The sequence below is a fragment of the Dendropsophus ebraccatus genome, chromosome 2 (genome assembly GCF_027789765.1).
Source record: "Dendropsophus ebraccatus isolate aDenEbr1 chromosome 2, aDenEbr1.pat, whole genome shotgun sequence".
NCBI classification, from domain to species: Eukaryota; Metazoa; Chordata; class Amphibia; order Anura; family Hylidae; genus Dendropsophus; species Dendropsophus ebraccatus.
In genome coordinates, this window is record NC_091455.1 from 197,004,066 (window position 1) to 197,016,375 (window position 12,310).

Genomic DNA, 12,310 nt, shown 5'->3' on the forward strand with positions numbered 1-12,310 from the left:
GTTTATTTAAGCCGCAACCCAAAAGTTGCAACATCCCACAGCATTCCTCCTCTTCTCCGCATGATTTCATCTCTGACCCCCCAGCACTTTAAACCCATCAATCTATGACTTCTTGTGTCTAATGTGAAAACCTCCTGCGTGTAATGACACCCTGATGGGTTTTGGCCTCCTCTGTGATAGATGGCTCCATGCAGTCATGGTCATTCTCATGAATAATGCTCCTCTTCTCCCTGATGAAGAGCAGTGGGTGCTGAAATCTCCTTTTATTACATTGTATTCTGCTTTCTATCAGTGCACATGCGTCATGGATACAATGTTGGAGAGTGGTGTGTGTGTGGGGGGGGGGGGGGGGGGTGCATGCAGGGCTGTAGGGAGAGTTTGGATGAAGACATGGGGGTTCTGCTGACACCCCACCTTAGTGCATGTCTCAGCTCAGTGCTGTGTGTAATGCTCAGGCAGGGTAACCCCTCCTCCTCCTCCTCCTCTATGTCTTCAGCCTGCCTGGGAGGTGGCTCAGCTGTGAGCTCCTCTAGCTACATACAAGTCACAGAGAGTGAAGTGGATCTGGAGAGGAAAGCAAGCAGCAGCCATCCTGGGACTGATCCTGCCACTACCATGCTACCATATCAGGCAATATAACAAGACCAGGCTGCTTGGATGTAGAAGAAGCTTCTGCTTAGTGCAGAATCCAATCTCTTATTATTTGTATTTTTCCTCTTTTTTTTGCTCTTTACTTTTTTCTTTCATAATCTTTTTTCCAATGGTCCAAAACAACATGTCCAAGACCCCCTCAGCCTCACAGGAGATCCACATGGATGTACTGGAGAATCCTACTATACAGGTAGAGATCATCTTTGTATAGTCATATGTTTAGTATATATATAGGATGCTATGCAGCATCCATCCATGTTTGCATTGTTTTACTGTATTCTATCATTGAGCTTATGCAGAACTACAACTCCCAGATGGGTCATCTGGGGACTTGTAGTCTTTCTGGAGTTGTTGCAAAGTTGCCTAAGTTTCCAATGGCGCAGGATGATGAGGGTGTTAGAGGAAGTTGGGACTTGTAGTACCACAACCACCTGTTGCTTCAGCTCAGTGTATAGAGAAGCTGTCACTGATGGTGTCAGGTCACATCCATGATATAAGAAAATCACAGTGTCCTCAGTGAATACATAGTGGATACCAGTGATTGTTCTAGAGGCATTTGTCATATATGGAGCTTTGGAGGAGACTGAAAACTCCAGGACCAGGTTTGTCTAAATATAGTTTCAGTCATGCAGGGAATTCATCCATTCTAGGTGTGAGATGACATGTGCCCATATAGCAGGAGACAGTATGGAACTCTGAGTGACAGTTTAAATCCAAGAGGTTATTGTTTAAAAACAAATAGTTAAATTTTTATTGTTATTGATTCTTATCAATCTTCATCAGTCCTGGCTGATCAGTTTATTATTCCATCTGTCATTATCTGTTGTTATTATTATTATTATTATTATTATTATTATTTACATTATCTATATTATTATTATTATTTACTATATTATTAGTAGTATTATTATTATGAAATTTTATGTCAGTCGTTCTATTTTTCAATCTCTTTACATCAGTTTCAAGCCACCTAAGACTATCCAGTCAGATCCTTTAATGATATAAGGCAGGTGTAGCTAAAGCTTTGGCTGTCCAGGCATGATGGGAGTTGTAGTTTTGCAGCAGCTGGAGAGACAAGGTTCCCTACCCCGGATATAAGGAGAATATAGGGAATGCATCTGCCACCTGTATATGTCTGGGAACACTTTTCCATTCTGCACAGCTTGCAAAAGCATCCAGTACACAGGAGCCCTGTCTGTCTGCTTGTCTGAGAGCTCTAAGGATCCATCACTTCTCTACAGCGCAGGGATATATTTGACCCAAGTAACTTATAGTATCAATAGAATAAGTCATAAATATCTGATCAGTTGGGCTTTGATCACTGGTGTTGCTCCTTGGGTGTCCTATTGATTATTGAGCGGATGCTTAGGCCACCGTGGATCTCATCAGTCAGATATTTTAGTAGTTTCTTATTGATATCCTGCGCATAAAGTGATAAGACTCCTTAAGGGTGCGTTCACACCTACAGGATCTGCAGCTGATTTTCTGCAGCAGATTTCAGTTAAATAACTGAACACAGCATCAAATCTGATGCTGTGTTCAGTTATTTAACTGAAATCTGCTGCAGAAAATCAGCTGCAGATCCTGTAGGTGTGAACGCACCATAAAGGGGTAAATTGGGTAAGAGTTAGCCTTTAAAATGTGGTCCTTGATGGTTTATCTCAGGTGCTGTGAGATGGTATAGAATAGATGATGTATGAAATACAGTCGTGCGCAGATCTTTTATTCATTTTTATTGTTTTTAGAATTTGTATTATTGTATTATTTATAATTGTATTATTATTATTATTATTATTATTATTATTAATTTTTATTTTATTTATCTTTTACTGTATTGGTGATATTGCTAATTTATAAATGTAAAAAAAAAGTACAGTCATGTGATGTATACAAAAATAAAACATGCTTCCATAAATTCAACCCATCTGAAGTGGAAGTGTTGGAACAGTATTAAAAAATAATCATTAAAATAAAAAAACAAGCATATAAAAATGTGAATAAAATCAATTAAAACCATTTTTTTCCGTGAAAAGTGTCTATTACCCCTTTTAAAGGGATTTTTTTCTGAAGCTGAGTTGCAGTAACACAATGCAAACCACTAGATAGTAAACAGAGCCTAGGATAGGCCTGAGTCATATTAGACCCAAAAAGAACATATGATCTGATTTGTGTTAGCTTTTTTGGTATTAGGCTAGGTCTACATGGCAAATCTCAATCACAAGACCAGGAGCCAACGCGCCAGTCACAGTCAATGACACTTCTGAAAATTGGCAAGTTATGAACTTGGCTATACTCAGAAGTCACATAGACAGTGACTGGAACAGTGCCGAAATGTGTGCTTAAAGGGGTATTCCAAGAAAATATCACTTGTCCCCTAGGAGCTAAGTAAGGGTCCATTTACACAGAAAGATTGTCTGACAGATTATCTTCCAAAGATTTGAAGCCAAAGCCAGAAACAGACTATAAACCGAGATCAGGTCATGAAGGAAAGCCTGAGATTTTTCCTCTTTTCAAACCCATTCCTGGCTTTGGCTTTAAATCTTTGGTAGATAATCTGTCAGATAATCTTTCTGTGTAAATGGACCCTAAGAGACTGCGGGGGGCATGACCTCCATACCCCCTGGCATTCTCCGTATCGGCCCACATCTCCTTTGTTTCGAATAGAGCCACGGGTAGGACATGTGACCCGCTCCATTCATTTTTGATGGAGTCGCTTGAGAGAGAGACGTCTTTCTGATGGCTCCATATGCATGAATAAAGCTATCTGTATTAAAAACAAAGGATATGGAGATGGCTGGGGGTATGGAGGTCCGACCCCCTGCAACCTCTTGCTTATCCCCTATCCTGTGGATAGGGAACAAGTTATTTTTTCTTGGAGTACTTCTTTAAGTATAGGGATCCCAAGCCTCCTGTTGGAATGGAGTGGTGGTCTTGCAGGCACATTTCCATTTCATTCATTGTATATGGGGCTGCTGGATACAGCTGAGCACTGTACTCAGGTATATAGACCCATGGACACTGGATAGTCTGACCAATGGGAGACCTAGTAAACAGGATTATACAGGGATAGTTATAGATGGCGGGACAATTCCTTTGTTTGTAAAATCCTTATTCTCTTACATTGTACAGTACGTGGATGCAGATTTTGCTGTATGAATCCAGTATTAGAGCTGTTACATTACATGACCCAGTTTGCACAGGACCACTGAGACTGAGACTCTCTAAGCGTACTGTACTATCATCACTATGTCTTAAGATCTTCTACTGTCCTTTCAGTTGAGTCTCCATCCCTGACAGGCAACTTCCTGCTATTAACCTGAAACTATTATACTGCCATTTTTGGGCTATGTTTACACTACGTAAAAGTACGGCCGTTGTTGCCATCGGCAACAACGGCCGTACTTTATGCAGTGTGGAACATTGCCTCTTGTTCTATGGGATCCCGGCCGGAGCGTACACACATCGTATACCCTCCGGACGGGATCCCGTGCAGCGCCACAAATAACTGAAATTTCAGTTGTCCGTTCACTTGCTTCATAGTGTGCAGGGGGAAGCTCTGATGCGGGCGTGCGCTGATGCGCCTGCATCAGAGCTCTGCGGCTGGAAAGATCACCGTCTGGGATAATCCGGGCAGAGACCGGCCGTTCCGTGACCCGGCCGGGTGACGGAACAGCCGGTCTAATACGTTGTGTGAACATGGCCTTAACCTGTAAAATACAGTGACCATTGGGAACTCACACAGAAAGGCAAATTTAAAATTATATATTCCCATACTAAAGCCCCTATTCCATGGCCTGACTTTGCGAAGCAAACGAGCGCTATCAGTGCTCATTTGCTCCTCATTCCCCGCTCACTGCCACCACTATTCCACGCAGCAGCAACGAGCTGGTGAGTCCGGGAAGGGGGCAAGGGGAGCTGCTTGGGTGATTGCTAGATCGTCCGGGCAGCCCATAGAGGATAGTGGGGGTCTGCTGCCCCTGCTCCTATTCCACGGAGCGACGGCAGCAGATCGCTGTTGTATGAGTCCTTTGTCTTTCAACATGTTTGAAAGACAAACGACGAAATGATCAGCCGACATGAACGATGTTGGCTGATCGTTGCCTTCTATTCCACGGGACAATTATCGTCCGTAACGGCCGATAATCGTTCCATGGAATAGGGCCTTAAGTTACACCTGGGAGTCGACGTATACCCACTAGTCAGGGATTAGATACCATCCCATTGTAATTCTCTGGAAAGTTATGGCAGTGCTCACTCCAACAGAGAAGTATTATAGGTCAAGTGACTGGCAGCAAATAGAAACAACTGCTGATAATATACCGCCATCCTGGTGACATTTCTGTGTATAGAGCGAGAACAATTAGAGAAAGAGAGAGAAAAGAGAGAGAGGGGGGAGAGAGAGAGAGAGAGAGAGAGGAGAGAGAGAGAAAGAGAGAGGGGAGAGAGAGAGAGAGAGAGAGGAGAGAGAGAGAGAGAGAGAGAGAGAGAAAGAGAGAGGGGGGAGAGAGAGAGAGAAAGAGAGAGAGGAGAGAGAGAGAGAGAGAGAGAGAGAGAAAGAGAGAGGGGGGAGAGAGAGAGAGGAGAGAGAGAAGAGAGAGAGAGAATACCTATACATAGGGAGAGCTGTGAATTGCTGCATTGTTGGGCCTCTCTATTGATGCGTGCACAGAACTTACACTATGTACTATGAGATTTCTTTTAAATTATTTGTCTTCACTGCCAGAACAAATTGAATTGTCGGCATGGCAACTATCACATGAGACGTTATCTGTAGGCTGCAGAACGGTTTAACTAAACATCATGTATGCTATAATGTACGGAGCGCAACCATATCCCAGGGTGAACCTGCCTGTGGGCTATCACATATATCTCTTATCTATCTATCTATCTATCTATCTATCTATCTATCTATCTATCTATCTATCTATCTATCTATCTATCTACCTATCTATCTATCTATCTACCTCCTATCTATCTCCTATCTATCTATCTCCTATCTATCTATCTCCTATCTCTCTATCTCCTATCTATCTATCTATCTATCTATCTATCTATCTATCTATCTACCTCCTATCTATCTCCTATCTATCTACCTCCTATCTATCTCCTATCTATCTATCTCCTATCTATCTATCTCCTATCTCTCTATCTCCTATCTATCTATCTATCTATCTATCTATCTATCTATCTATCTATCATCTATCTATCTATCTATCTATCTATCTATCTATCTATCTATCTATCTATCTTTCATGTATTTATATATCTATCTATCTTCCTGTCCTTTGCATTGATCTGTTGTGTCCATCTAATACACTTGTTGAGAAAAAAAGAAACATAAAGACGTTGTTGCTTGTATCAAATAAAACTATGTGTGTGATGTAATGATCTATGTGTGATGTAAGGATTATCCATGTGTGATGTAATGATCTATGTGTGATGTAAGGATTATCCATGTGTGATGTAATGATCTATGTGTGATGTAAGCATTATCCATGTGTGATGTAATGATCTATGTGTGATGTAAGGATTATCCATGTGTGATGTAATGATCTATGTGTGATGTAAGGATTATCCATGTGTGATGTAATGATCTATGTGTGATGTAAGCATTATCCATGTGTGATGTAATGATCTATGTGTGATGTAAGGATTATCCATGTGTGATTTAATGATCTATGTGTGATGTAAGGATTATCCATGTGTGATGTAATGATCTATGTGTGATGTAAGGATTATCCATGTGTGATGTAATGATCTATGTGTGATGTAAGGATTATCCATGTGTGATGTAATGATCTATGTGTGATGTAAGGATTATCCATCTGTGATGTAATGATCTATGTGTGATGTAAGGATTATCCATGTGTGATGTAATGATCTATGTGTGATGTAAGGATTATCCATGTGTGATGTAATGATCTATGTGTGATGTAAGGATGATCTATGTAAGTGATTAGAGCAATTTTAGAGCAACAGGAGAATTTTATTGGGGAAATTGTACAATGGAAAGGAAACCTCTAGCCCACATACAAGATAAGATACAGCTGGACATAAAGGATACAGGTTACATACGGCGTCTGCACCACATTTATCCACAGATGTTGCAGCTGATGCACATTTGTAGGTTACCATTAGAGATGAGCGAACTGGGTTCGGGTTCGAGTCGATCCGAACCCGAACTTTCGGCATTTGATTAGCGGTGGCTGCTGAACTTGGATAAAGCTCTAAGGTTGTCTGGAAAACATGGATACAGCCAATGACTATATCCATGATTTCCACATAGCCTTAGGGCTTTATCCAAGTTCAGCAGCCACCGCTAATCAAATGCCGAAAGTTCGGGTTCGGATCGACTCAAGCATGCTCCAGGTTCGCTCATCTCTAGTTTCCATGGTTGGTTGCAGGGAGTGCAGAGATAGATCTCTCTCATGGGGTCTTGTAGGTACCTGATGTCACAGCACAGAACAACAGTGATATAGTATACAGTATGATGCCATAGCACAGAATAGCAGTGATATACTATACACTATGATGCCACAGCACAGAACAGCAGTGATATACTATACAGTATGATGCCATAGCACAGAACAGCAGTGATACACTATACAGGATGATGCCATAGCACAGAACAGCAGTGATACACTATACAGTATGATGCCATAGCACAGAACAGCAGTGATATACTATACAGTATGATGCCATAGCACAGAAAAGCAGTGATATACTATACACTATGATGCCATAGCACAGAACAGCAGTAATATACTATACAGGATGATGCCGTAGCACAGAACAGCAGTGATATACTAGACAGGATGATGCCATAGCACAGAACAGCAGTGATATACTATACAGTATGTGACCATTGTGCTCAATTATATACTATATTCATGTTATTCTCAATATCGCACTTAAAAAAATAACTTTTACATTCTATATTGACTACATACAGTTCTAGCCAAAATGTCCAATAAGAGGACATAATCTAGGAAACAGATAGTCAAGTCTCTTTACAGGTTGTAGATTATAAGTGAACCCCCATCACTTATAATTCTCAGCATAGCAGCCACCATTGTTGCCTCTGTGCCCAAACCAATAAACCTAAACTATAACCATAGCTCACACCGCCGACGCACCTCACTGCGCAATGGGACACACAATGTCAGGTCGCTGACATTCAGGCACTCACTTTTGGACCTTTCTTATAGAAACCTATTAAATGGATGTCAAGTGTTTAGCAACAGGTTGTGAGCTACAAGTGTTAAGAGTCTGTGCAGTAACATTCTGTATTCTACATTCTGTATCCGCATCGTAGTCCAGTGTGTGGGCTTCCAGAGCGGTGTTAATGCTTTTCAAGGGGCCCAAAAATACATGACTGAACATGTTCCTGCTAATATTCATGAGATACATGTTCATCATTTTTTCATCTCCTGTAACGGCCACTGGAATTGTATGGCCTATGCCGTTCTATAGCGTATATACTTATTGTTTTAGGTAACTTGAGAGGAGATGCTGTTCTATGGGGAAGATTTATCAAACATGGTGAACAGTGAAACTGGCTCAGTTGCCCCTAGCAACCAATCAGATTCCACCTTTCATTTTCTAAAGAGTCTGTGAGGAATGAAAGGTGGAATCTGATTGGTTACTAGGGGCAACTGAGCCAGTTTCACTTTGCACCATGTTTGATAAATCTCCCCCTATATGTGTACATAAGAAGTGGCACATTATATAAACTTGGTGGAGCATAGTCTTTATGATGTCTCCTGTACACTACACACACAGAGAAGGGCATCACTCTCCCCTATATATCTAAGCAGCAGCAGCATGAAGGACATTGTAGAGCAGTGGGATGAGATCTAATCCTTACAATAAGCTATTGAGTAGTTTCTTTGCAGACTCTCTACATCTCTCTGTCTGACTCTGATTTCACCTTCACCCCTCCCTTCTCCATAGACTTGTATGGGTATTATGCAGAAAAAGATAGAGGAGTGCATAAAATAGTTAAAAATTCTCCAGAAACTTAAGGCCGTGTTGCATGGCACAATATTGTGGGGAAGAGAGCGTGACTTGTCAGGTTATCGCTCGCTTCCCCCTCGTTCCCCGCTCGCTGCCTGTGCTATAACACAAAGAGACAGAGAGCAGGGAGCAGTGGGAGGGGCACAGGGAGTAGTGGGAGGGGCACAGGGAGTAGTGGGAGGGGCGGCCCGGACAATGCTTAGATACATAGTTGCCATATGCCAATGAGAAGTAATACACCCTATAGCTATGTTCACACTACGTAAAACAACGGCCGTAGTCCTCGCCGCAAAACTACGGCCGTTGTTTTGAGGTTTATAAACTTGGCTGCAATATATACGAACTACGGTTGTACAATGCACACTACGTATCAGACAACGGACGTTGTTTAAACGCCCCATGAAAAATGAACATGTCAATTATTTCCGGCCGGTAATGCTCCAACAACGGCCGTGGATTTCAATGCGGTGGCGAATGTAAAACTTATATCTGCCAAATTAAACTTGATTTTAATGTAAAAAAATGTTCTGAGTGGTTTCTCTGGCTGGGCGCAGTATTTCAAGTAAATGACCTATGTCACCCCGCTTAGAAAGATGCTAGGAAGCTAATTTAAACAACAGCCGTAGTTTCACGACTAGCCCATATGCGCGTATTTCTCGTTTCAGGCGTACATGCGCAGTCGGGTAAAAACAACAGCCGTTAATTTACGCTGCGTGAACATAGCCTTTGGCACGAAGTATACAGCAGCATAAACACTCGCGGCTACCTACATATACTGGTATCTTTCCCCACATGGAAATATCATAATTATTGTATATTGGTGGTGGACATTCTACTTTGGGAGTGGATCTGTAAGAATGTAAGTGAGTGGCCAGATGTGCATTGGCGGATTATACTGCTGTGGTTTCTGTGATGCAAGTTCATATCTGCAAAAATAACTTTTGTGACTTTTTGACGTCTACGCTGGGAGGCAGATAGAGTGAGGAATGGGGGGGCATGGCCTCAGTGAGTGATGTGTTTATCACAATTTATACTTGCATGCAGGCATACATTGTTGATGACTTCTATGCCAGTTAAGAGCCGGCATAGATTTTACTGACGACACGTGACAGGATACCCCAGAAACGATGTGAGTCTACATCAATCCAGAAATCCCGTGCCCTAGTGGGGGATTCTTGAAGACCAATCTTGATAAATCTTCCTCTTACTCCACTGACAAATCAATACATTTTTACGCCTAAGTATTTTTCATCAAAGTCATGGGCAGTATGTAACTTGATCCCTCAGTAAGCTGAAATAGAAGAAAATTCAGCAAGGGGCAGGAGGGAAAGAGAAACAAGATTTAAAACAAAAAACATGATATTGTACAAAGTTTCTTTTATTGATGTGTGCTACTGATTTATGCCTGGCTTGTTGACCATTTAAAGGGGTTATCCAGTGTTTGAAAAACATGGCCACTTTCTTCCAGAGACAGCACAGCTCTTCCAGTTCAGGTGTGGTTTGCAGTTAACCTCTAATTATGTCAATGACACCCTGAAGTGCCCGGCTAGCGCACGCATCCCGGCCTCCTAGGGCACATGCGCTGGCTTTTACAGATTTAAATGAGAGGTCCAGCTAAAATTTTTATTAAGGTATTGTATTGCCCCCCAAAAGTTATACACATCACCAAATACACTTATTACAGGAAATGCTTATAAAGTGCTTTTTTTCCCTGCACTTACTACTGCATCAAGACTTCACTTCCTGGATAAAGTGGTGATGTCACTTCCTGGATAAAATGGTGATGTCACTTCCTGGATAACATGGTGATGTCACTTTCTGGATAACATGGTGATGTCACTTTCAGGATAACATAGTGATGTCGCTTCCTGGATAACATGGTGATGTCGCTTCCTGGATAACATGGTGATGTCGCTTCCTGGATAACATGGTGATGTCACTTCCTGGATAACATGGTGATGTCACTTCCTGGATAACATGGTGATGTCACTTCCTGGATAAAATGGTGATGTCACGACCCGACTCCCAGAGCTGTGCGGGCTGTGGCTGCTGGAGAGGATGATGGGAAGGGGGACACTGAGGGACACAGGGCACTGGAGGGACACTGAACATCCCTCTGCCATCATCCTCTCCAGCAGCCACAGCCCGCACAGCTCTGGGAGTCGGGTCGTGACATCACCATTTTATCCAGGAAGTGACATCACCATGTTATCCAGGAAGTGACATCACCATGTTATCCAGGAAGTGACATCACCATTTTATCCAGGAAGTAAAACCTTGATGCAGTAGTAAGTGCAGGGGAAAAAAAATTTATAAGCATTTCCCGTAATAAGTGTAATATTGGTAATATGTATAACTTTTGGGGGCCAAAACAATACTTTAATAAAAATTTTTGCTGGACTTCTCCTTTAATGGGGCAGATTTTAAAGAGGATGTACCATCCCCTCCCCTCTATGACACGGCTCCTTTAGAATCAATGGAGTCGCGTCATAAAGGGGAGGGAATTCCCTCCCACTGGGGGCGGGCCGGCCCCATGATCCATGGATAGAACGGCGCCATACACGGGAACCGGGCCGCGGGCGCCATTCGATCCATGGGTCAGAAGGGGCCCTTAATTGTTAAATTAGCACAATGCACTGCCCTATAATGTCCTGCCCTGACTTTCCCCGTTGGAGCCTCTACAAGCTACCATAGTGTGTGGTCCAAGCTGCCTGTGATTCCTACCTGTGGTTCCTTCCCATGATTCCTGCACATGGTTCCTTTCCGTTGTTCCTGCTACCTGTGGTTCCAGCCAGTGATTGCTGCCCTTGTTCAAGCCCTGATTCCTTCTGCCTTCCTGCCTACAAGCACCTCGCCTTCTGCTAGCAAGCCAAGCCAGGGGTAGCAAATCCAACCCACCTTGCAGCTGGCTCTGGTGATGACCCACGGCCCCTTAGACTCCCCTTCCTGGTACGGTTTACGCCATCCACTACTCTTGCCGTTACAGGCCATGTTTTTTTTTTTTTTAACGCTGGATAACCCCATTGATTTATAAAGGGGCATCTTAATGAGAATCCTCCTTTACCTATATGTTTGTTATCTACAGACACTTGTGTTTTCGGTATTTGATGACTCTTGTATGGCTTTCTTTACCCCATGGATGAGCAGATACTTTGGGCAATGTATCTAGAGGCTCCTTGGCATCAGATAATCCAGTATCCTGGCAGTGACTAGGTGCGTTCTGCCCTCAGCACTGGAGGGATCTGCAACGTCTATGGAGCTCCCTGCATAACAAGTGCACCAGTTGCCAAAGCAAACAAAGAATTTTTGAAGACAGAACTATTTCATGTTGTCTACATTTTCTACGATCCAGTAGCTGAAGCAGACCAAACTAGTTCACTGCAGCGTTTTTACAAATGGAGATTAATGGTGTGATAGAGAACATAAATATAAGTGAATGTATATGATGTGTCAGAGGCCGGGAGGATACCGCCATGTTTAATGCTGCACAGTGTGGTGTTATGTGTTATCTCCATAGCAACCTGCAAATCATATATGCCAGTTATCTAGCATACTTTAAAAGGGTTTTTCACATTTAAAGGGATTTTGTGGGTTTTAAGAACTTGCCCCGATGTTCAATAAAATAACAAAACCAATTGATATT

The 12,310-nt window shown here is 42.4% G+C and overlaps 1 protein-coding gene across 2 annotated transcripts in view; it reads left to right on the plus strand.

Annotated features, from left to right (window-relative positions):
* Positions 1–531: 531 nt before the first annotated feature.
* The window catches only part of CACNB2 (calcium voltage-gated channel auxiliary subunit beta 2), a 195,717-nt gene continuing 183,938 nt past the window's right edge, over positions 532–12,310 (plus strand). For both annotated transcript variants that reach the window (XM_069959030.1, XM_069959031.1), the window contains exon 1: positions 532–841. In XM_069959030.1, coding sequence (XP_069815131.1) covers positions 761–841 — 81 coding nt within the window. In that variant the 5' untranslated portion in view covers positions 532–760. The remainder of the gene's footprint in view (positions 842–12,310) is intronic.